Below are 24,382 nucleotides of genomic sequence, written 5' to 3' on the forward strand. Positions count from 1 at the left end.
GGCAGGTAGGAGGCTGGACACTGAGCCCCGCGGGGCGCCCGTCCCCGGGGGCGGGACTATCCGTGGAGGGCCTGGCTGGTCCGTCCTCCGCCCCCTCCCCGCGGTCCTGGCGCCTGGTTGTAACCCGACTCCGCTCGCTCGCTCGTGGGGGGCGGGAGCGAGCTCTGTGCCCGTCCTGTCCCAGCTGTAGTGCCACATCACGCGCCCGCGCCCACCATGCTGCTGCTGCTCCCAGCCGCGCTGGCGGTCGCCGCCGCCTGGCCCGGGTGCGAGCCCGCCTGGGACCCTGCCGGTAAGGCTGGACCGCGCGCCCTGGGGGGACAAGGCGCCCAGGACCCCCTCCCCCACCGGCACGAGGGCCCAGGGTAACTCCAGTGGGCGGCCATGGCCTTGGACTGGTGGTCTGCCCGGGAGCGGCACCTCGAGGCTGGACCCCAGGGTGGAGCGCACACAGCTGGGGCAGCGGGGGGACACTGTACCCCCACGTGGGGTCCTCTGGTCAGGCACAGCGGAGGGGCGCCCCGCAGGTGGGGCCGAAGGAGCCTGAGCCAGGACTTTGTGGCGGGGGGTGGGGGGGTGGGGGGGTGGGGGGAGACGGGGGGAAGGGAGGCCGTCAGAGTAAGTCCTTCCAGGAAGGGGGCGGCCTCGGGGGCCGCAGCAAACTCTTGACCCTCCCTCCCTGCTCGGCTGTGATGTGGCCGGACAACCGCAGGAAGTGGGCGCACCGCGCCTGGGGGATCCCATGCTAGGGGAGGGTTGGGAAGCGGTGGGGGCTTCTGGGAGGCTCTGGTCAGGGAGGGGGGATCCAGGGACCCTAGGGGTGTGTGTCTGCCTGCATATGGCCTGAGGGTGTGGGGTGTGCGGGAGTTTGGGGTCTGGGCCACACCCCCCTCCTGGAGTGGGCCTGTTCCCTCCTGTGTCCAGTCCACTGTCCTCCGGGCCTGGTCAGCAGCAGACATCCGTGCCCCCAGGAGGCAGGGGCAGGTGGATGTCTGAGAACTGGCTGCACCTGGAGTGGGCGTGCACCTGGAGTGGGTGTGCACCTGGAGTGGGCATGCACCTGGAGTGGGCGTGCACCTGGAGTGGGCGTGCACCTGGAGTGGTTGTGCACCTGGAGTGGGCGTGTACCTGGAGTGGGCGTGCACCTGGAGTGGGCGTGCACCTGGAGTGGGCGTGTACCTGGAGTGGGCGTGCACCTGGAGTGGGCGTGCACCTGGAGTGGTTGTGCACCTGGAGTGGGTGTGCACCTGGAGTGGGCGTGCACCTGGAGTGGGCGTGCACCTGGAGTGGGCGTGTACCTGGAGTGGGCGTGCACCTGGAGTGGGCGTGCACCTGGAGTGGGTGTGCACCTGTTGAGTGGGTGTGCACCTGGAGTGGGCGTGCACCTGTTGAGTGGGTGTGCACCTGGAGTGGGCGTGCACCTGGAGTGGGCGTGCACCTGGAGTGGTTGTGCACCTGGAGTGGGCGAGCACCTGGAGTGGGCGTGCACCTGGAGTGGGCGTGCACCTGGAGTGGGTGTGCACCTGGAGTGGGTGTGCACCTGGAGTGGGCGTGCACCTGGAGTGGTTGTGCACCTGGAGTGGGCGAGCACCTGGAGTGGGCGTGCACCTGGAGTGGGCGTGCACCTGGAGTGGGTGTGTACCGTGTTGAGTGGGCGTGCACCTGGAGTGGGCGTGCACCTGGAGTGGGCGTGCACCTGGAGTGGGCGTGCACCTGCCCAGTGAATGCCAGGAGCAACCATGCCTCTTAGCCTGAACCTTCTCTCCCCTCTGGCCGGAGCCCTCACCTCTTCCCTCCCCCTCCTTTCTGCAGAAAGACCCAGGCCAGCCAGGGTGTGAGGCACACAGGTGTGTGTGTGTGTGTGTGTGTGTGTGTGCATGTGAGTGTGCCTGTTTACACACAAGTGTGCATGCGGGTGCGGATAGGACGTGCACAGTGCCTGAACCCCTAGGCGATGTCTGGAATCATAGGTCCTCCTCCTGGGAAGCGTTCTCTGACCTGCCTTCCCAGGGGGACGGCAACCCCCTCCGGACGTGGACCCGCAGCCCCCTCCTTCCTCCGGCATCAGTGCCTCTTCCAGACCCGCCCTCCTTGCCGTGCGGACGCCGGAAGCCGCTGCCGTGCCCAGCTGCAGGCGGGCCTGGGGAAGCCGGGCAGTTGAACCCGGGCTCCCATATCCACGACGGAGCCGTCCCCCTCTCCCGTGCCCGAGGGCTCAGGCCAGCCCAGACCCTTCTGTCCCCCCCCCGCTCTCTCCCTGGCCTGGTGGAGGCCTCCAGGTCGCCATGGGGAGCCGGGGTCTGAGGAGACTCCATGCTCCTAGGGACCCGGCGGGTCTGGGCTCAGACTCTGGCTCCTCCACTCGCTGTGTGGCTTGGCCGCTGGCTGGACCTCTCTGACCCCGTTCCGTTCTCACGTGCTGAGGCGGCCCTGGCAGGAGGGGTAACCCAGCTCGGTCTGTAGGGCAGCCCCGGCCAAACGCTGACACCTCGTGGTCGAGAGGCGTAACGGTTTCGTGTGGACCAGAGCCTCCGACATGCTGGCTGGCCGGTCACATGTAACTTCCATTTCTAGTGGCCACACGCAGGACAGGTGAAGTGAGCTCTGACTACGCTGAGCTGACCCGGGGTTGGCGAGGGCACAGGGTTAGGTCGCGGCCTTCTCCCCTGGTCCGAGCCATCCCCCGGCCTCCTCTGCACCCACGCTCCCTCCTCTTTCCTGCTGCCCCCCCCTCCCTCCCAGGACTCCTGTCTGGGCTAAGTCCACCCCGATTCGGTCCCTGGGGTCAGCCCTTCCCGCCTGGCCCCGCAGACCGCTCTGACGGGCTCGCAGGTGGCTGCTGCGGCTGATGGTACAGGCCTTCCCGGGGTCTCACTGTTGGGTCCACGTGTCTGGGCCTCGAGGGGGCCTGTGAGCCCCTAAATACTGTGTGTTCTCCGAGAGGAGGCCCCCGCCCCGGGAAGCGGAATAACGCCGCACCTGCCGAGTGTTCTGGAGGGCAGGGAGCCGGCGCCCCGACCCCCGGGGACCCCGACTCCCGTGGGATGGGCGGGCCCCGTGGGGTGGGTGGGTCCCGTGGGGTGGGCGGGCCCCTGGCTAGATGTTGGGGAGTTGTATGAACGTGATGCGTAGCCTCGGAGGCTGGAAGGCGGCGCGAAGGGGGTGTTGGCTCCGGGCGCGGCGGGCGGACGCTGGGCAGGCCCTGTCCTCCGGGGCAGGTTTGCCAGACGCTGCTGGGCTTGGGGATCCCCTCACGCCCTGGCTGTCCACCTTCCTGACCCTGTGGCTCGGTGTCCACCCTGTGCACTGCGGATGGCGGGGCGGGGCCACCGGGGCCGGGGCGGCTGTGAGGACGGAGATGCAGCCTGAGGGGCCAGCGCGGGGCGGGCCAGCCAGCACCAAGTGTTAGGGGGTGACTGACGGCCGATCCGCACCCCTCACCGAGCTGCCTTCCCTTTGCAGGCGGCTGCCACCGGCCGTCGGCCACAGACAGCGGTACGTACTGGGCTGCCCCCGTGTTTGTGTGTGGGAGCGAGGCAGACCCCGGCCCCATCGAAGCTTTTAAAGAGCCGAACCCATGGCTCTGACGTGTAATGAATAACGTGGCCCATTAACCACATCCAGGCGCTTCCTAAGCGGCTAGAAACGGACCCCAGGGACAAGGCAGGGCCTCGCCCTGGGCTGGGCCCCCGCCAGGCCCGGCTCCTGGAGGCCGGCCCCTCCCTGCCCTGCTCCGCCGGCCCCCCACCGCCGGCCCCTCACCGCCGGCCCAGGTGGGCTGCACACGCTGGGCCCAGCCTTCGGGTGTGCACTCAGCATCAGCCCCTCGTCCCGGGTCCCGGGTCGCAGCCCCGCCCGCACCTGCTGAGCCGGGGCTGGGAGGAACCTCCCGCTCTGGGCTTCCTCCCAGCACACCGAGGAGGGTGCTGTCTCCTGAGGGCTTGAAGGTCACGCGGGGTCTCCTGTATCTGGAGGGAGAACAGACATCTCTCCACGTCTCCCCTGCCCGATCGGATCTGCTGTCTTCCAAGCGGAGGGACCGGACCTTTTCTTTAAAGCCGGAAACTGCTTTCTCTTTATGGCAGTGGGCGGCGTGCCCGAAGGCGGCAAACCCTCGGCAAGGCCGGCTCTCCTGCTCCCATTTCACAGACGTGGAAGCTGAGGCCCAGAGCGGCCGGCCCAGCTCCCTTAGTAGTGAGCGGCCAAGCCCAGTTGGCGTCAGGAGCCTTCCCTGGTTCCGCCACACACACACACACACACACACACACACACACACACCCGCCCCAGTCCGGCTTCCTCTGAAGAAGGCCTCGCCCCGGCCCCTCTCACCAGCCTGCTGGGCCCCTCCGTGTGGGCCTGGCCTCGGGGGGGGGGGGGTCTGCTTGGGCTGACAGATGATGGTGTGGGTCCTCCTGGGAGGGAGTGACCTGTGACCCCTGCTCCCCCAGCCACGTGCGTGGACCTGCAGCTCCGGACCTGCAGCGACGCCGCCTACAACCGGACGGCCTTCCCCACGCCGCTGGCACACCGGTCCCGGGCAGCGGTGGAGGCCAGCCCCGAGTACGTGCTGCTCAGCGTGCTGCACCACCTGCTCGAGGGCCAGTGCAACCCCGACCTGCGGCTGCTGGGCTGCGCCGTGCTGGCCCCGCGCTGCGAGGGCGGCCGGGCGCCCAGGCCCTGCCGGCGCGTCTGCGAGGGCCTGCGGGCAGCCTGCCTGCCCGCCTTCGACGCCATCGACATGGCCTGGCCCTACTTCCTCGACTGCGGCCGCTACTTCGGGGACGAGGAGGAGGGCTGCTACGACCCCCTGGAGCAGCTGCGAGGTGAGCGGGGCCAGCGGGGGGCGGGGGTCCCCCCGGGGCTGAGCTGTCAGGTGTGCAGATGTGGTCAGAGCAGGGCTGGGGGGCCTGCCTGCACTGCAGCCCCCCTCCGCCCCCCGCCCCCCGCTCCGCCCCCCGCCCCCATGCTCCAGGGCTGTGCTCCAGGCTGGCGTGGGGAGGGCGTGACCCTGCAGGCCTGCGAGGCAACGCCCGTCACTGCCTGAGGCGGACCCTGAGAGATGGCACAGAGGATGCTATCCGGCCGCCAGGCCCGTGGAAGTGGGGTCCTCGGGACCCCGCGGGCTGAAGGCAGCTGTGGGAGGGCCTGCGGAGATGGGCTTTGGCTCCTCGTGTGGACACAGCAGAGGGGCAGTGGGCAGCCCTGGGCGCTGGAGAGCACTCATCTCAGGAGATGGGAGAGGAATCCTGGAGGGCTTCCCGGCTGTGGTGCTGAGGGGGAGGAGCTAAAGCTCCACTCCCACGGAGGTGCTCTCTGTGCCGCCCCGGCCAGATGCCCTCGTCACACGTGGCCCCTGGGCTTGGAGTGTGGCTGAAGGGCGGAGGGTCTAAGTCTTTATTTTATTTTAACCAATTTAAGCTGAAGCATGAGTAGCCCCGTGCGGCCAGTGCGTGCCGCTGGACGTGCAGGACATCTGCTTCTGGCCTCGGTGCTCACGCCACGAAGGCCACGGTGAGGCCTGTGGCCTGGGGCTGAGTGCTGGCCACCACCCCCTCGTGCAGGTGACAAGGTGGGGCGATGGCGGCGGGTGAGGCCCAGCTGCTGGACGGACCGTGAGCACCTGCTGGGGGGCTCGTGCTGGGCTGTGGAGGGAGCAGCCTGGGTCCCAGCTCTGCCCTCCCTGCCCGAGGGGCTCAGCGCCCCGGAGCTGCCCCGGTGGGGTCCCTTCGCCAGGGGCTGCCCTGCAGGAGCAGGTCCCGGGGCAGCGCTGGGTGTGCAGAGGCGGGGACCGCCCCGGGGCGGTGGGCGGGCGGGGACCAGAGGAGGGAAGCCAGATGCCCCGAGGGGAGGGCCGGGGACTTGGCCTGAACAGGATTATTTTGGGCAACTCCCCACCAACGGCCGGTTCCGCCCACTTTCTTCCTCCTCCAAACCGTTCTGAGCAGAAGCAAACCCTCAGGGAAGGGAGACTCAGGGAAAGCGCTAACCATTAGCGCTCCCGGGATCAGCCTGCAGGGCCCACGTGGGCAGGGAGTCACAGGGGGGTCACAGGGGGTCACAGAGGGTGGGGTCACAGTGGGTGGGGGTCACAGGGAGTCACAGGAGGGTCACAGCGGGTGGGGTCACAGGAGGGTCACAGGGGGGGTCACAGTGGGTGGGGGTCACAGGGAGTCACAGGAGGGTCACAGCGGGTGGGGTCACAGTGGGTGGGGGTCACAGCGGGGGGGTCACAGGTGGGGTCACAGCGGGTGGGGTCACAGGAGGGTCACAGGGGGGGTCACAGTGGGTGGGGGTCACAGGGAGTCACAGGAGGGTCACAGCGGGTGGGGTCACAGTGGGTGGGGGTCACAGCGGGGGGGTCACAGGTGGGGTCACAGTGGGTGGGTCACAGCGGGTGAGGTCACGGGGGTGTCACAGGGGGGTCACAGCAGGTAGGGTCACAGCAGGCAGGTCACAGCGGGGAGGGTCACAGAGGGTGGGGTCACAGTGAGTGGGGTCACAGGAGGGGTCACAGGGGGGTCACAGCGTGTGGGGTCACAGCAGGGGGTCACAGCGGGTGGGGTCACAGCGGCTGGGGTCACAGCGGCTGGGGTCACAGGGGGGTCACAGCAGGTGGGGTCACAGGGGGTCACAGCTGGTGGGTCACAGCGGGTGGGTCACAGCAGGTGCTCCTGGGAAGCGGACTTACAGCCAGAGGCTGCAGGACAAGCAGCGGGTGTCCCGGGAGAGGGCGCTGGGTCGCCGTCCTCCGTGCTCTGTTCTGGAACATTTCCCAAGTAGTGACTCGTCCCTGCATTCGCAGCAGCGGCACCGTGTGCTTTCCACGCCTGCGGGCGCCGTCTGGCTGTGGCCGCTGAGAACTAGAGGGTCTTCACTTAACGTGGCAGACTGGCCAGCGTGCGCTGGGGTTGGGGTGTGAGGGCCTGGAGCGTCCCCGCCCCCGGCAGCCCTGGGGTCGGGCTGGGCAGACAGAGCCGCGTCGGGGGGCCGCAGCCAGGCCGAGGCTGACCCGCACCCCGCTCTCCCCAGGGGGCCTGGATGAGGGGGAGGCGCTGCCGACCGGGCTGCCGCTGACCTTCGTGGACTTCAGCCACCACTCCTACGCCCAGATGGTGCGCGTGCTGAGGCGGACGGCGGCCCGCTGCTCCCACGTCGCCAAGACCTACAGCATCGGGCGCAGCTTCGACGGCCGGGAGCTGCTGGTCATCGAGTTCTCGGCCCGCCCTGGCCAGCACGAGCTGAGTGAGCACTGCCACTGCCGGGCGCCCCCCGCGAGGCCGGCGTGAGCCAGCCTGTGGGGAAGGACTCGGGGTGCACACCCTTGGGGTGTACATGTCGGGGCCCGGGAGTCTAACCAGAGCCCTGATGTTTGGGGGACAGGGTCGGGGCGGAGGCTCAGGGCTCTGCTTGGTGCGAGCGGGGGGGGGGGGGGGGGGCCGGGCCTTGGGCCACACCCCACAGACACGGGGAGCCCTGAGTGATGTCATCGCGGGGACCAAAGGGGACAAGCAGGGAGAAGCGGAGGCGGCTCCGGCGGCTGCAGGCACCCGGGCCGGTGTCTCCAGGGAACCGGCCGCTCTGTGCCCTGTGCTGTTTGCCACCGTGCCCCGCCCCAGGCAGGTGTGTGCAGCACCCCCCCCCCGCCCCCCGCCCCCGGCCCCGTGCGGCGGCTTGGAGAACACAATTCACAGAACGTGCGAGCAAGTTCTTCCACTTTAGAACCCACGTCCATGTTCCCTCACATCAGCCTCCAGGGCCGGTGGGTTTTTCTGTTCACCCTCGTCCGAGAATATTTTCCCATTGATTTTTTTTTTTTTAGAGAGAGTGGAAGGGAGGGGGAGAGACAGAGAGAGAAACATCGATGGGAGAGAGACACATTGATTGGTTGCCTCCCACATGTGCCCTGACCAGGGCCAGGGATCAAGCTGCAACTGGTACGTGCCCTTGAACAGCATCGAACCGGGGCCCTTTAGTCCGAGGGCTGACACGCTACCCACTGCGCCACCCCGGCCAGGGCTGAAGGCCCTGCTGTGAGACGACGGAGAATCACACGGAAAACGCCACATTTTATCCCCCTTTGCAGGGTGGGGACCCTGTCCTGCCCAGGGCCGTTTGGATTTTGTCACATCACTCCCGGGCCTACACAATTATCCGCTTAGACTCAGCCTGCTCCATTTGGTCAAACATTTAATTAACTCCCCCCAATGCCCTGGCAGGGCCAGGCCACAGGATCCCGAGGGCCTTATACGGCCGCGGGCCGGACGGCCCCGCCCCTGCTGTAGAGCTTTGTCCTTTAGGGCAGAGTCAGAGCTCACTGCCCACCAGCTGGAGGGCAGGAGTTCACTCCCCATCGTGACGGACAAAGGCCACTCAGGCCAGGAGCTCGGCGCTGAGGAAGTGACCACGGGACTGAGTTTCAGGAGCAGGCCCAGGACAGGGCAGTGGGCCAGGGGTGGGGCTGGGGGCTGGCCTGGGAATCGGGGCGTTTCTAGCAAAGGCTCCGCCCCAGGCTAGGCAGCCTGCTCCCTGTGAGCAAGGTGACTGCGAACCCCCTCTCCGCCCGCCCCCCCGCCCCGGGCACTGCGCGCATCGAGCACAGGGCCTGGTCCCGGCCTCCTCGGGGGCGTGTGAGAGGGGCCCGTCCTGGCCGCGGCCCTCAGCTCGTCTGTCCCCTGACCAGGGAGTCTGCGGGAGCGGGCGGCAGACCCCACTCAGCCTTGGTCCTTACAAGTTACTGAAAAACACACCCCATCTCAGCCGAGCAGCCCCGGCCCCTTTGCTGCGCTGGCCACCCTCAGCCCAGCTTTCACCCTATAGGCTCGGGCAGCCGGAACAGGTCAGAGGTCATGCAGCCCGAGCCTCCAATGCCCACCCTGCCCCTCCCCTCCAGCGTTGGAGTGTGGGTGAGGGTGCCCCTGTGCAGGCGGCCGGGGAACATGACCGTGGGCAAGCCCGGTCCTCCACACTCTGCACTCGGAGGAACTGAGGGTTTGCTCCCCCAGCCCAAGGCCTGGCCGCACACAGCCAGGAGGGAGACACCATTTTCCAGGTGAGCTACGTGAGGGTCAGAGAGCAGTGGCTTGCCCAAGGTCCCACAGCTAGTGAGGCTGCCAGGCTCCTGGTCTACCTTTTCCCAGCACTCATCCATCCACCCACCCATCCACTCCTTCATCCATCCACCCATCCATCTACCCGTCCATCCACCCACTCACCCATCCACCCACTCACCCACCCACCCATCTGTTCATCCATCCACCCATCCATCTATCTACCCGTCCATCCACCCACTCACCCATCCATCCACACACCCATCCACCCACCTGTTCATCCATTCACCCATCCATCCACTCACCCACCTGTTCATCCATCCATTCATTCATCCACCTACCCATCCATCTGCCCATCCACCCATCTGCTCATCTATCCATCTGTCCACCTGTTCATCCATCCATTTTTCTGCCTATACACCTATCCATCCACCCACCCATCAAACATCCATCTATTAATCCACTCATCCCCCTACCCACTCACTCTTCCTTCCTTCCTTCCTTCCTTCCTTCCTTCCTTCCTTCCTTCCTTCCTTCCTTCCTTCCTTCCTTCCTTTCTTCCTTCCTTCCTCGTCCTTCTTTTCATTTTTCCCATCACTCACTGGCTGTCTGCCTGCCCACTAAGCACCAATGCATACCAAACTGAAGCGTGGCCGTCAGTGACACTCGTACAGACAGTGCTGCCGTATGTCGTTAACTAATGTCCTCAATTCGTCGTGCTGCTCATTAGGGCTAGACAGAGTGATGACCCCAACGAGACCTCATTAGCCATGGCGATGCCGGGGCCAAAACAAGTATGAGTGGGTCCCAGAACATGGCCCCCCGCCACGGGCCCACAGGCTGAGGGTCACGTGTCCCCCCAGTGGAGCCCGAGGTGAAGCTCATCGGCAACATCCACGGCAACGAGGTGGCGGGCCGGGAGATGCTCATATACCTGGCGCAGTACCTGTGCTCCGAGTACCTGCTGGGCAGCGCCCGCATCCAGCGCCTGCTCAACACCACCCGCATCCACCTGCTGCCCTCCATGAACCCCGACGGCTACGAGGTGGCGGCCGCCGAGGTGAGCACGCATCGGGGCGGGGGGAGGGGTCTGTGCGCCCCGGGCTGGGGGACGGGATTTCAGCCGGCGGCAGCATCGGCGGGTCCTGCTCGGGCAGAGAATTCGATGGCGCGTCACAGAGGTGATGCGCTCCGGGGAGAAAGGAAGACGAGAAAGGGGGTCGAGAGGGCAGTGCGCTGGCTGGAGGCTGTGGCTCTCGGACCTGCAGGAGGGGGGAGCAGTGCAGAGCGGTGGGGGGTGGGGGGCACTCCAGGCAGGGGAAGCAGCCAGTGCGGGGCCCTGAGGTTGGAGGTCAGCAAGGAGGCCGGGTGGGAGGGGCCGGAGAGAGGGCAGAGGTCAAACGTGGACATGCTCCCAAGTTCATCACGTAAACCAGAGAGAAGCCACAGCGCCTCCAGAGGAGCAGGGCGGGGTGCTGGCCCCAGCCGGGGGGCCGGTGTTTCGGGGAGGGGGGCCTGTGTTTAGGGGGGCCTGTGTTTGGGGGGGCCTGTGTTTGGGGGGCCTGTGTTTGGGGGGCCTGTGTTTAGGGGGGCCTGTGTTTAGGGGGGACCTGTGTTTAGGGGGGCCTGTGTTTAGGGGGGACCTGTGTTTAGGGGGGGCCTGTGTTTGGGGGGCCTGTGTTTGGGGGGCCTGTGTTTGGGGGGCCTGTGTTTAGGGGGCCTGTGTTTAGGGGGCCTGTGTTTGGGGGGTCTGTGTTTGGGGGGGCCTGTGTTTAGGGGGCCTGTGTTTAGGGGGGCCTGTGTTTGGGGGGGCCTGTGTTTAGGGGGTCTGTGTTTGGGGGGTCTGTGTTTGGGGGGCCTGTGTTTGGGGGGCCTGTGTTTAGGGGGCCTGTGTTTGGGGGGCCTGTGTTTAGGGGGGCCTGTGTTTGGGGGGCCTGTGTTTGGGGGGCCTGTGTTTAGGGGGCCTGTGTTTGGGGGGCCTGTGTTTAGGGGGGCCTGTGTTTAGGGGGGCCTGTGTTTGGGGGGCCTGTGTTTAGGGGGCCTGTGTTTGGGGGGCCTGTGTTTAGGGGGGCCTGTGTTTGGGGGGCCTGTGTTTGGGGGGCCTGTGTTTGGGGGGCCTGTGTTTAGGGGGGACCTGTGTTTAGGGGGGCCTGTGTTTGGGGGGGCCTGTGTTTAGGGGGGCCTGTGTTTGGGGGGGCCTGTGTTTAGGGGGCCTGTGTTTAGGGGGGCCTGTGTTTAGGGGGGCCTGTGTTTGGGGGGGCCTGTGTTTGGGGGGCCTGTGTTTGGGGGACCTGTATTTAGGGGGGCCTGTGTTTGGGGGGGCCTGTGTTTAGGGGGGCCTGTGTTTGGGGGACCTGTATTTAGGGGGGCCTGTGTTTGGGGGGGCCTGTGTTTGGGGGGGCCTGTGTTTAGGGGGGCCTGTGTTTGGGGGGCCTGTGTTTGGGGGGCCTGTGTTTAGGGGGGACCTGTGTTTAGGGGGGCCTGTGTTTGGGGGGCCTGTGTTTAGGGGGGCCTGTGTTTGGGGGACCTGTGTTTAGGGGGGCCTGTGTTTGGGGGGCCTGTATTTAGGGGATTTAGGGGGGCCTGTGTTTGGGGGGGGCCTGTGTTCAGGGTGCTGGCTACAACGGGTGGACGAGCGGAAGGCAGAACGCACAGAACCTGGACCTGAACCGCAACTTCCCCGACCTGACCTCCGAGTTCTACCGCCTCGTCTCGACCCGCGGCTCGCGCACCGACCACCTGGCCATCCCCCCGCACTACTGGTGGGGTAAGGTAGGAGCGCCCGCCCGCCCGCCCAGGTGACACACGGGGGGGGGGGGGGGGGGTCTCAGTGTCGCCAGGACCTCAGGGTGGTGTCTGGTGGTGACAGCCTCACCCTCGGGGACAGCTCCCCGCTGGGACCCTGCATGGAGAGCCCCGGAGCCGGGCGGGGCGCGGGGGGGGGGGAGAGGCTGCCTGGGGGGTGGCCGCCCCACGCGGCAGGAGACTGGCGGGCAGGAGGGCCCAGGCGAGAGCCGTGCGCCTGACCCGAGCCCGAAAGGCCGGTTGGCCGGTGGTCGGCGGTGGTGGCCTGTCTGAGGCCGCCCCCCGCCCCGCACCCCCCCCCCCCCGCCCCCGGGCAGGTGGCCCCCGAGACGAAGGCGATCATGAAGTGGATGCGGACGGCGCCCTTCGTGCTCTCGGCCAGCCTGCACGGGGGCGACCTGGTGGTGTCCTACCCCTTCGACTTCTCCCAGCACCCCCACGAGGAGAAGATGTTCTCGCCCACGCCGGACGAGAAGGTGCGAGGCGGCGCGGGGCGGGTGGGGCTGCGGCGGGCGCAGGGGAAGCTGCGGGCGAGGCCCTCGGGCTGGCCTGGTGTGGGGCCTGTGCTGACCCCGGGGTCCCTGAATCGGAGCAGCCCTTCCCAGTCCAGCTCCAAACCCTCCTCCAGGGAGCCTCCCGGCCCAGCGGACGCAGCCCCCCGCCCCTTTGTCAGTGCCCAGGCGGGAGCCTCTGGGTGGGCACTGCGGCCACCCTGCCCCCTGACCCCTGGTGTTTCCTGTCCACGGGGAGGGCAGTTCCGGGAGCCGCCAGCAGAGGGCAGTGCCGCCACGCTCACGACACCGCCTGTGGGCCTGGCGGGTTAAGGATGGGGAGGAACTCTGGCACCAGCATCACCTGGGCCTGGGGGCCTCCTCCTCTCCGGGCCTCTCTTCCCTCCCTGGTCCTCCCCGCAGGGGCGGCGGAGGCCTGTGAGATTGACAGCCCCCCAGCCCCACAGCCCCCCTGCCCCCTGCCTGGGTCCCTCCCCGGCCTGGCACTGGGGCTCACGGGCGGGGCTGGGAAGGGGAGGGAGTGGGTCCCTCCCTGTTCTGTGGCTGAAAATCTGCGTCGGGGGAGAGGGGCCGGGGAGGCTCTGCCTTCGCTCCTGACCCGCTGGCCCGCGGCTGGTCCCTCATTAGCTCAGGTGCCACCCCCTGGAGCAGCCGCCCAGGCCTGCAGGGGGTGCCAGCTCTGTGCTCAGAGCCCAGTAGGTGCCCGGGCGGGGGTGGGCTCCCTGTGCCCTGGCCTCGGCTCTCCTGGCTGTCAGAGCTCAGGGCCAACGCCCGGGGAGGCCTGGCCCCTGGGCGGCGGGAGCCCTGGGCTCTGGGCACAGTCTCTGGACCTCAGAGGCAGGAACGTGAACATGTCCCCAGGGGCCTTCACCTCCTGAGTCCCCGCAGAGCCAGAACCGGGCGTCCGCCCACCAGCCAGCAGCCAGCGGCCCGCTCCTCAGCCCTGCAGCCGTGGTGGTCTCCGGGGAACCAGGTCCCAGGAGAGGCGCTGGGGAGCAGGGGAGCTGATGGGAGGCTGGCCAGAGTGTCCCGAGTCACCCCCAAACTTCCATGGCACCCCGTGGGCGAGGGCCAGGGCCTCGGGGCAGCGTTCAAGGCCCCCCGGCTGGCCAGGGCCGGCCGCTCCTCCCATCTCCCCGCCGCCCCGCCTGCTCCACAGGAAGGCCTGCCCCTGAGCTGGGCTCCGGCCCTGCTGCCCGCCACCCCCTCGGACCCGCCCACCGCGGGATGAGCTGGCTCTACCCGGGGGCCCAGGCGGAGGGCCGGGCAGGCTGCCTTCCCCACGGCCCCGGCCTGGTCCTCTTTCCCTGCCCCTGCCCACCATGCCTCCCTCGGCCGGAGCGCCCACCCCAGGTCGGCCTGCTGCCGGTGTGCAGGGGCTCCGAGCTGCAGGTGCCTCCACGGGCGCCCTGAGCTTGGCCGTCCACCTCGGGCCTTCGCACACGCTGTGCCCCTGCGTGGACACTGTTCCCTGTCTCACTGGGTTGCAGGTGTCCGTTGTGGAGGCCCCTCCATCTTCCGGGCTCTGGGGTGTCCTACAGAGCACCCCCCCCCTGGTCTTGGCCTTGGGGAACCTCTTTCCTGGTCTCCTTTCCAGATGTTCAAGTTGCTGGCCAGGGCCTATGCGGATGCCCACCCCATGATGATGGACAAGGTCGGAGAACAGGTGTGGGGGCAACTTCCTGAAGAGGGGCAGCATCATCAACGGGGCCGACTGGTACAGCTTCACGGGAGGTGCGGCCCTGGGGCAGGGGAGGGGGGCGGGGCGAAGGGGGAGGGGCCTGAGAGGGTGGGCGGGGTGAAGGGGAGCTGCCTGAGAGGGATGGGTGGGACAAAGGGGAGGGGCCTGAGAGGGGTGGGGGGGTGAAGGGGAGGGGCCTGAGAGGGGTAGAATGGAGGGGAGGGGCCTGAGAGGGGTGGGCGGGGAGAAGGGAGGGGCCTGAGAGGGATGGGTGGAACAAAGGGGAGGGGCCTGAGAGGGGTGGATGGGGTGAAGGGGAGGGGCCTGAGAGGGTGGGCGGGGCGAAGGGGAGGGGCCTGAGAGGGGTGGATGGGGTGAAGGGAGGGGTCTGAGATGGTGGGCGGGGTGAAGGGAGGGGCCTGAGAGGGTGGGCGGGGTGACGGGAGGGGCCTGAGAGGGTGGGTGGGATGGAGGGGAGGGGCCCTGAGAGGGTGGGGGGGTGAAGGGAGGGGCCTGAGAGGGTGGGTGGGATGGAGGGGAGGGGCCTGGGCGGGGTGGGGCGAGGCTGGTGCCCTGGGCCCCAGCTTTTTCTGGGATCTGCACTCTGGGCCGCCTGTTGGGGAGACCCCGCTCAGGAGGGGAGTCCTGGTTGCCGGCGGCAGGGCAGGACCTGGGACACCGCTGCCTTCCTGGTTAAGGGGCAGGTCCGTTACATGGCCCGCGGGTGCGCCTGGTGCTGTTTGCCTCCGAGGTCTGCAGGGCTGCGGTGGGTAAGGGTCTCCAAGGAAGTGAGTTTGGGGAGCAGGAAGGCTTTGAGCGTGTCGGTGCCAGTTCTGCAGGAATGCACTCACCCTCGTTCGCTGTCTCCAAAACGCAACCTGACTGGACTCTGCACTTGTTTGCTTAAGCTGCGCTGAGGCTGGGGCTGCGCTGAGGCTGGGGCTGCGCTGAGGGCTGGGGCTGCGCTGAGGCTGGGGCTCAGAGCAATGCGGATGCACCCCCACCCTGCGCCGTGAGGGCCGCGGGGCTGGGCCCACCGCCTCTGCGCTCCTCCTGCCGCCTCGGCTCGGCCACCGCACACTCGCTGTTGGTGCCATTTGGCCGATGAGGCGGCAGAGCTGGGGCGCATTGCAAGCCTGTCCCCCTCCTGGCGGGGCGGGCCCCCCCTGCTCCCCACCGCAGGGCCACCCCTTCCTGGGCAGAGCAGCCTCGCGCCCCAGCACCCAGGCTCGAGGGCTCCCTGACCCCGGGCCCCGAGTCCCAGTCAGGACCGTGTCATTAGGGTCTCCCAGGGGAAGCGTGGGGGGCGCCGAGGGGCCCTGTGGGGGGCGTGGCTGCACTGCAGGCCAGGATGCTAAGCCCCTGGCACGGCACTGGGCACGGGGCTCCCGGGAGGCGCTGACTTCCTCAGGGGGGTGTCCCCTGCTCCGGGCACAGGGCTCCCCTCAGGGCCTGGCTCAGAGGCGGTCGCCCCTCCGGCTGGAGCGCTGGGGCGGGTCAGCACGGTTGCCGGGAGCCTCCCTCTGCCAATTCGCTGGCTGCCCAGCTGCGAGGCGGCGTCCCCTAGGGAAGGAGGTGACAGGCCCCCCCGGGCCCGTGGTCAGGACCGGGCAGGTGGTGGCGTTGCCATCCCTGGGCCCGGCCGGCTGGCGGCTTGGCCAGGTGTCGGGTTCTCTCCTGCCGTCGGTCCCTCACCCACTCGGGCGGGCCAGGTATGCCGCTCCTCTGGGGAGCGGGGTGGTGGCCGCGGCGCCCGGGAAGTGGCGCCCGTGTGCCGCTCACGGCCTGTGCCGCTGCCGCAGGCATGTCCGACTTCAACTACCTGCACAGCAACTGCTTTGAGATCACGGTGGAGCTGGGCTGCGTGAAGTTCCCCCCCGAGGAGGCGCTGTACGGGCTCTGGCAGCACAACAAGGAGCCGCTGCTGCGCTTCATGGAGATGGTGAGCCGGCGGCCTGGCTCTGGCCTGGGGCCTGGGGCCTGGGGCCTGGGGCCTGGGGCCTGGGGGCCGGGGGGCTGGGGCCTGAGGGCCTGGGGACTGGGGACTGGGGGCCTGGGGCCTGGGGCCTGGGGTACTGGGGCCTGGGGCCTGGGGGCTGGGGCCTGGGGCCTGGGGTACTGGGGCCTGGGGCCTGGGGTACTGGGGCCTGGGGTACTGGGGCCTGGGGCCTGGGGTCTGGGGGCCTGGGGCCTGGGGCCTGGGGCCTGGGGTCTGGGGGCCTGGGGCCTGGGGCCTGGGGTACTGGGGCCTGGGGCCTGGGGTACTGGGGCCTGGGGTACTGGGGCCTGGGGCCTGGGGCCTGGGGTACTGGGGCCTGGGGCCTGGGGCCTGGGGTACTGGGGCCTGGGGCCTGGGGCCTGGGGTACTGGGGCCTGGGGCCTGGGGTCTGGGGGCCTGGGGCCTGGGGCCTGGGGCCTGGGGTCTGGGGGCCTGGGGCCTGGGGCCTGGGGTACTGGGGCCTGGGGCCTGGGGTACTGGGGCCTGGGGCCTGGGGCCTGGGGGCTGGGCCCTGGGGCCTGGGGGCTGGGGGCTGGGGCCTGGGGATGATGAGACAAGGAGAGCTCGGGCAGGGGTGGGGGTGGGGGCGCAGTGAGGGTCCCGATGGCCATAGGAATGCGGGGCTGATGGCTCTGGAAGCAGGGAATCTATGGTCCGGGCCTAGGGCACGCCCGCCCCTCTGATGGGAGGGCACGGGCTGGTGGGGAAGGGGGAGGGGAACTGTCATCATGGGGCTGCAGTCACCCAGGAATAGGTGGGTGGGCCGTGAGTGGGGGCCTGGGAGACGTGGCTAAAATAATTCCTCACTTGCCCGGCCGGCGGGGCGCAGTGGTTGAGTGTCGACCCATGAACCAGGAGGTCCCGGTTCGATTCCCCGTCAGGGCACATGCCCCGATTGCGGGCTCGATCCCCAGTAGAGGGCGTGCAGGAGGCAGCCATTAATGATTCTTTCTCATCATTGATGTTTTCTGAAATCAATAAAAATATTTAAAAATAATAATAATAAAATATAAAATAACCCCTCCCTGGACTTGGAGACCCAAATCTGGGGTGACCGAGCGGGGACTAGCTGCCCGGCGTCCGGCCACCTCCCCAGCCCTGCCCCAGCCCCCCCGTCTCCCAGCGTGGCTCACAGCCGAGGGGTGGCACGGGGTCTGCATGAGGGGATGTGCGTGAGAGGAACGCGGGGGTTTGTGGGAACCTCTGCTATCTTTTCCCAAATGCTTGAACGAATTACCCAAGGTGAGCAGCAGGCTCTGAGAGAGAAACTCCACGGCCCAGAGGCCATGGGGTGGGCGGTGGGTGGTGGTGGTGGGTGTGGGTGGTGGGTGTGGGTGGTGTGGGCGGTGGGTGGTGGGGTGGGTGGTGGGTGGTGGGTGGTGTGGGTGGTGGGTGGTGGGTGGTGGGTGTGGTGTGGGTGGTGGGGGTGGGTGTGGGTGGTGGGTAGTGGGTGGTGGGTGGTGGGTGGTGGGTGGTGGGTGGTGGGTGTGGTGTGGGTGGTGGGTGTGGGTGTGGTGTGGGTGGTGGGTGTGGGTGTGGGTGGTGGGTAGTGGGTGTGGGTGGTGGGTGGTGTGGGTGGTGGGTGGTGGGTGGTGGGTGTGGTGTGGGTGGTGGGTGTGGGTGGTGGGTGTGGGTGGTGGGTGGTGGGCGGTGGGTGGTGGGTGTGGTGTGGGTGGTGGGTGTGGGTGGTGGGTGTGGGTGGTGGGTGGTGGGTGTGGGTGGTGGGTGGTGGGTGTGGGTGTGGGTGGTGGGTGTGGGTGGTGGGTGGTGGGTGGTGGGTGTGGGTGGTGGGTGTGGGTGGTGGGTGTGGGTGGTGGGTGGTGGGTGTGGGTGGTGGGTGTGGGTGGTGGGTGTGGGTGGTGGGTGGTGGGTAGTGGGTGTGGGTGTGGGTGGTGGTGGTGGGTGTGGGTGGTGGTGGTGGGTGTGGGTGGTGGGTGTGGTGTGGGTGGTGGGTGTGGGTGGTGGGTGTGGGTGGTGGGTGGTGGGTAGTGGGTGTGGGTGTGGGTGGTGGTGGTGGGTGTGGGTGGTGGTGGTGGGTGTGGGTGGTGGGTGTGGGTGGTGGGTGGTGGGTGTGGGTGGTGGGTGGTGGGTGTGGGTGTGGGTGGTGGGTGTGGGTGGTGGGTGGTGGGTGGTGGGTGTGGGTGGTGGGTGTGGGTGGTGGGTGTGGGTGGTGGGTGGTGGGTGTGGGTGGTGGGTGTGGGTGGTGGGTGTGGGTGGTGGGTGGTGGGTAGTGGGTGTGGGTGTGGGTGGTGGTGGTGGGTGTGGGTGGTGGTGGTGGGTGTGGGTGGTGGGTGTGGTGTGGGTGGTGGGTGTGGGTGGTGGGTGTGGGTGGTGGGTGGTGGGCGGTGGGTGGTGGGTAGTAGGTGGTGGGTGGTGGGTGGTGAACAGCGCTTTACAGAGGTCCCCCACACCTCCTGGCATCGGTGCTGACACCATCCTAGGCAGCAGACAGGTGCCACTTACAGGCGAGGTGGGGCTGCTGGGCCCTGCGCCTCCCGTCCCTGCCCGCAGCGCTGAGTGACAGCCAGAGGAGGGCGGGGGTGGGCCCGCGTCCACTGTCACCGGCCGCGGCCCGGAGCGTGAGCTCAGGCCCCGTGCCAGTGCTGTCCACGGTCTCCTCCTTTCTGGAAAGAGCAGGAGCCTTCCTCCAGGCAGAGCGGGCAGCAGCTCTAGCGGCAGGAGGAAGCAGAGGTCATCGCTGGCCGCCGGTCATTAGCGCTGAGCTCCCGTTTTACGGCCGCCCGACCTCTGGCCGTGTGGGCCTCATCATTCAATAACGGCTCGCGGCCAGACCCCGGCTCATTTCATTTTACGGCCGTCTGGTGCAAATGAGTTTTAAGGAGCCTTAAATGGCGCTGGGATGGCTCTGAGGATATTGTATGTGAAGGCTGGGGAGATGAAGATTTAATAGCCAGCCAGAGTCTGCGGGAGGCTGGGCAGCACGGCCGGGCGCGGCCGCCCCCGAGGACGACCCTCAGGAGAGCCGGGCGGCCTGCAGATAAGGATCGGCCTGTCGGGGCTCATTCAGGCCTTTTGCCCAGTGATCCTGACCAGGCCTTGGGGGTGTCTCCATCTCCGGGGTGGGGGTGTGGGGCTGGGAGGGGAGGGGCGCTCACCATCGCTCCTTCCCTGCCAGAGAGCGCCACATCCCGGTTCCTCCCCTGAGAGCAAGGACCAAACACAGCCCAGCCGGCGCAAGCTGACACTGAATGCGGCCCTACTGTGTGTCTGACCGCTGCTCTCAGGCTGCAGGGAGGAGGGCAGTCAGGGGCATTCCAGTGCGGTTGGGGCTGGGAGAGTGAAGCCCAGGACCGTGGGGCCCCCGGGGAGGCCCCTGATGTGGCCAGTCCTCAGGGAGGGCTTCCCGGAGGAAGAGGTCTATGCACCGTGTCTGGAAGGGGGAGGAGCTGGCCGGTGAGGGAGCGGAGAGGTGCTGGGGCCGCTCTGCGGGGCGGGGGGGGGGGGGGGGGGGGGAGGGGGGGGAGGGGCGCAGCCTCCTGGGAGACCAGCCTCTTGGCGCGGTTTCCGCTCCACCCAGTGGTCCCGGCCTCAGGCGACGTGGCCCGTGGACCCCGTGTTTTCAGCCAACAGAGCAAGTGCCCTTATTGTTCCCCGCTGTCTTCGGAGGGGACATGCCAGCAGGAGGGGCAGTTCTGGGAGGGGCTTTGCTTCAGGAAAGAGCCGTGTCCCAGCCTCGCCGCTGTCCCAGGGGGCCGTGGGCGTGCTAGGGCCTGTGCACAGCGGGAGGGCAGGGCCCGTGGCCACCCCGGCGCTGTCCGTATGGCTATGTGTTATCACCCCAGCTCCCCGGCAGGCCGCGTGGCCCTGCTTTACAGGTGGGGAGGTAGCTTGCCCAAGGTCACAGACCAGCTTGCCCAAGGTCGGAGACTGACACCAGGACCCAAATCCTGGCCCGTGTCCTTCCGGTGGCCCACGTGCCTTTAGGAACTTGACTCAGAACCCGCCCGGCTCCGGTGATGGAGGGGGGCCCGCAGGGGCTCAGCCGTGGGCAGAGGGTTCTCTGCTCGGGGCCCGCAGCCGGGAACGTCCGCCGGGCGCTCTAGCGGGACTGCGGGCGGTTCGCAGACCCGGGCCGAGCTGCCTGCTCCACAGGTGGGCCCACCGGTCACCCTCCCTTCACAGATGCGGACCCCGAGGCCCAGAGAGGGGAGTGGCTCGCTCAAGTAGGCAGAGTGAGGGGTGGGCCGAGCCCACGCGAGACCCCAGGCTCCCTGGAGAGACAGAGGGGCCTGGCTGGGCGGCTGTCTGGGTCTTTGCGTGGCCACACCCACACCCTCCTCTCTGGCCCCGGCAGGCGCACCGGGGCATCAAAGGTGTGGTGATGGACAAGTTCGGCAAGCCGGTCAAAAACGCCCGCATTTCAGTCAAGGGGATTCGCCACGACATCACCACAGGTGGGCGCCGCTCCGGGCCCGCGTCCTGGCCCCAGGCTCCCGGGAGCTCTGCGTCCCGCGCCTCGGGACGACCTAGCCCATCCTCCGCCCGCCTGGGCGGTGAGGGTGCACGGACCGTCCGCTCCCCGCCAGCTTACCTCCTGCAGCATTCGGCCCGGGGACACTCCCGGGTCCTGGCTGCTCCCTGCTCCTCAGGAAACAGCTGCGGGCGAAGCCGCCTTCTCACACTCCACGGGGCCAGTGCCTCTTCCAGCCACGGGCCTGCGCACTCCGATCCCAGAGCTAACGTCCCACTGACACACTGGCCCGTCCCGGGTGGGCTCCGTGTCCCGGGGGGTTCACAGCGGATTTGAAAACGGTGATGCCCTGTGACGTGTCACCTGGTCCAGAGGAGGGGGCGAGGGGTATCGGTGTGGTGTGGGGACAGAGGGTGGGGTGGTCTGTGAAGGCGTCAGAGAGGAGGTGGTGCCTCAGCAGGGTTTTGAGGGATGAATAGGAAGGAGGTGGGAAAACATTCCAGGAGGTCACCGAGGCCAGGGTAAACGTGGGGTCTCTCCGCCCTCCAGGCCACCCCCCCACTGACTCCCATCCGCCCCTCAGGGGGACTCTGAGCCCAGGTCTGAGTACATTTCCTCCTCTTGGTCAACAGCCCCGGATGGCGACTACTGGAGACTGCTGCCCCCAGGGACGCACATCGTCACTGCTCAGGCCCCTGGCTACTCCAAGGTCATCAAGAGAGTCACCATCCCCGCCCGGCTGAAGAGGGCGGGCCGCGTGGACTTCATTCTGCAGCCTCTGGGGACTGGACCCACGAAATTCCTTCAGGGGCCTCGGCGAAGCAGGCCCGGGCCCCGAGACCCACCGGGAGGCGCGGGCCCGCACGGGGCGCCCGAGGAGGCGGGCCAGGAGCCCCGGCGGAGGCCGCCCGGGGCCGGCGGCAAGCCCTGGTGGTGGTCCTACTTCACGGCGCTGAGCCAGCACAAGCCCCGCTGGCTGCTCAAGTACTAGGTGCTGCCCGGGGCCCCGGCTCCTGCTGTGTCCCGGCGGCACCCAGGGAGCCGCGGCCACTTCATTAAAGCATTTTATCTCCTGACAAACCTGCTTGTGTGAGGCCCCTGCTGGGGACCAGCTGGACCCTGGCCCAGTGAGGCCCCCCGGTGGCCGCTATCGGGGCTGCCATTCCGACTCGCAGGTGCGTAGTCCCAAAAGCAGGGGGCCTCTACTTCACAGAACCGAGCTCGCGGCACGCCCACGGTCACGGGCACGCGGAGAGAGAGGGTGGTGCCGGCCGAGCAGGAGCCGAGGCTGTGGCCCTGCCGCTGGGGCTGTGTGTCTGGGAGGGTGTGGAGGTGGGATGCTGGGACGGGGGGAAAGGTCAGGTGCCTGGCTGGGGGGGGGGAGCAGCAGGTGGCCCCTCAAGGTCAAGGCCTCAAGGGCAGGAGAACGGGCAAGAACCTAGAGCCCCGTCGGTCCCTCGAGGGCCGCGATGTGCAAGGACCAGAGAGCCCACGGCCCAGAGCCCATCCGAGCAAAGGACCACGGGCTCGGGACAGAGCCCCGGGGAGAGGCGGGGGAGGGTGGAGACGCCAGAGCCTCGGGCCGGGTCGAGGAGCCTGGGGGAGTTACTGGGCTCCTGAGGCTGTGGGAGCTGGCCCGGCTGGCGGGAGGGGCCTGCCCGCCCGGGGTTGCGGGTGGCTGTGGGTGGCTGTTTCAATTTCATATCATAACCCAGAACAGGGGCCTGGCCTGCAGGCGGGGAGAGGGAAGGTGACCTCGTGGGGGGTCGCTCCCAGGTGTGAGGAGGAGAGGGGGGTGAACAGCAGCAAGGCGAGGGGAAGGCAAAGGAGCCCGCAGCCCGGGAGGCGCTGAGCGTGAGGGCCTCGAGGAGTACAATGCGGACCCCAGGCGTGGGCCTGGGCGGAGCCTCTGGTAAAGGGGAGACCAGGGATCGGGGTTTAGGAACAGGCAGTGCAGTGTGTGCTTAGGGGAGCGCGTGGGAGGGGCCAGCGATAAAGAGTGACTGAAGAGGGGGTGCCGAGGGGGCGCCGGGAAACGCGCCGGAGGAAAGGCGAGGTTCCTCTTCAGCCCAGAGAAGGCGGAACGCAGGGCCGCCCTCACATGGGAGAAAGACATGCTGGAGAATTAAAACAATTTATGAATCGATGAAGCAATAACTCTGTGCTGTACGCTAATCAACTTAGCCGCTGACTCTCTGAAGCCGAGTTATTAAAAAGACAAGAAGAATGGGATGGAAGCGGGATTCTGATAGGATGCACCGATCAGAGCCACTCACCCAGGACACGATAAAGCAGTCATCCAGTTAGAGAAATGGAATCACATCATCCACAAACTCAATTTAATAGCTGGTGTACAAAACATTTCTGACCTCAGAGATTATGCATTCTTTTTTTAAAAATATATATATATTTTTTTTATTGATTTCAGAGAGGAAGGGAGAGGGAGAGAGAGAGAAACACCAATGATGAAAGAATAATTGATCGACTGCCTCCTGCACACCCCACACTGGGGATTGAGCCCGCAACCCAGGCATGTGCCCTGAACAGGAATCCAACCGTGACCTCCTGGTTCATAGGTCGATGCTCAACCACTGAGCCATGCCAGCCGGATGATTATGCATTCAAGACCCCTTCAGCATTTCTCAAAACTGATAGTGTGATTAGTTAAAAAAAAAAAAAAAAAAGAATTTAAGAAAAATTTAAAAGGTTGACATTTTCTCCAGCCACATTCTTGAAAAATTAGAAATAATAAATAAAATTTTAACCCACCCCCCCAAAAATCCCTTTACCACTTGGAAAATAAGAAACACACCCTTGAACTACGCTTTGTCCTAGAGAACCAACAGAACTGTGGGTTAATACGGTGGGACCCCATTCTAACCCGGAGGTCTGGGCTGGGCGGCGGGCAGGCAGCGGACCCCAGGCGCCACGGTCCTGCTGCCCCAGGGGTGCCCTCACCCACATGGTACCCCAAGATTTCCCCCATCACTTTTGCTCACATCCCATTAGTCAGAACCCAGTCACATGGTCAGGCCTAGCTCAAGGCATGCTGGGAGTTGTAGTTTTATAGGGGTGGGAATGTGCTGCTAAAAGGAAGGTCTCCTTTACACGGTAAAAGAAGAGGAGCATGGAGTTTGGAAGACGATCAGACCCTGCACCACCCCCTTGGCGTGGACAGAAGTAAATGCAGGGCAGCCCCCCGATGGGACACCAGGAAGCAGGGCCCGGGGAACGCAGGTGCCGAAGAGCCGACGACCGAGAAGGAATGGACGTGCCACCCTAAGAAGACATTGTTAAAAGGGAAGGACGTGGTAGAGGAGAGAGATGACAGCGAGCAAACTAACCCACACCAACAGGGTGACAAAGACCCAGAAAGACCAGCCAATCAGGCAGGTCTCTCATCAACACGACGAAGGAACAGAGAGAGCCAGGGCCCCGATGGAAATGGAGAAGAGGCGTAACTAACCCATCAAAGGCGTTTAGGGAAAACGGCACGTAACTGCGGCGGCAAAACGGAAGACCCAGCAACAGAGATGGCTTCCTGGGAAAATATAAATTAAACGCACAAAACACGTAAATTACAGATGGAACCGAGGAAGCAGTGGAGAGGTGAACAGGTCACGTGCATAGGACCGGCGGGCCGGCTTGGGGGGCTGCGGGCGGGGCAGGGGGGCGTTGGGAGGGCTGTGGGTGGAGTGGGGGCCAGCTGCTCGCGGGAGGAAAGGTCCTAGAACCCCCCCCACACACACCCCCGGTGGCGAGGACGCTCAGCTCTGGGCAATGCTCAGCCCAGGATCCGTGCACTTCCAAGGGTTCAAGCGGCAAGCTTCATGTTCTGTAAGTTTAACTCCGTCTTTAAAAGGCAGAGAAGGAGCACCGGAGATGACACTGATGGGACCTCCCCGG

General features: G+C 66.9%; 1 protein-coding gene across 1 annotated transcript; it reads left to right on the forward strand.

Annotated features, from left to right (window-relative positions):
• Nucleotides 1-160: 160 nt before the first annotated feature.
• On the forward strand, nucleotides 161-21,545 carry CPZ (carboxypeptidase Z). Its single transcript, XM_079779145.1, is given in 12 exon segments — nucleotides 161-292; nucleotides 3,463-3,495; nucleotides 4,449-4,823; nucleotides 7,030-7,242; nucleotides 9,911-10,107; nucleotides 11,658-11,819; nucleotides 12,170-12,328; nucleotides 13,962-14,015; nucleotides 14,017-14,098; nucleotides 15,848-15,987; nucleotides 20,360-20,459; nucleotides 21,109-21,545. Coding segments are annotated over 12 exon segments (1,950 nt in total). The 5' UTR covers nucleotides 161-216; the 3' UTR covers nucleotides 21,468-21,545.
• The last annotated feature ends 2,837 nt before the right edge of the window (nucleotides 21,546-24,382 follow it).

Source organism: Cnephaeus nilssonii, assembly GCF_951640355.1.
Source record: "Cnephaeus nilssonii genome assembly, chromosome: 1".
Classification (NCBI taxonomy): Eukaryota; Metazoa; Chordata; class Mammalia; order Chiroptera; family Vespertilionidae; genus Cnephaeus; species Cnephaeus nilssonii.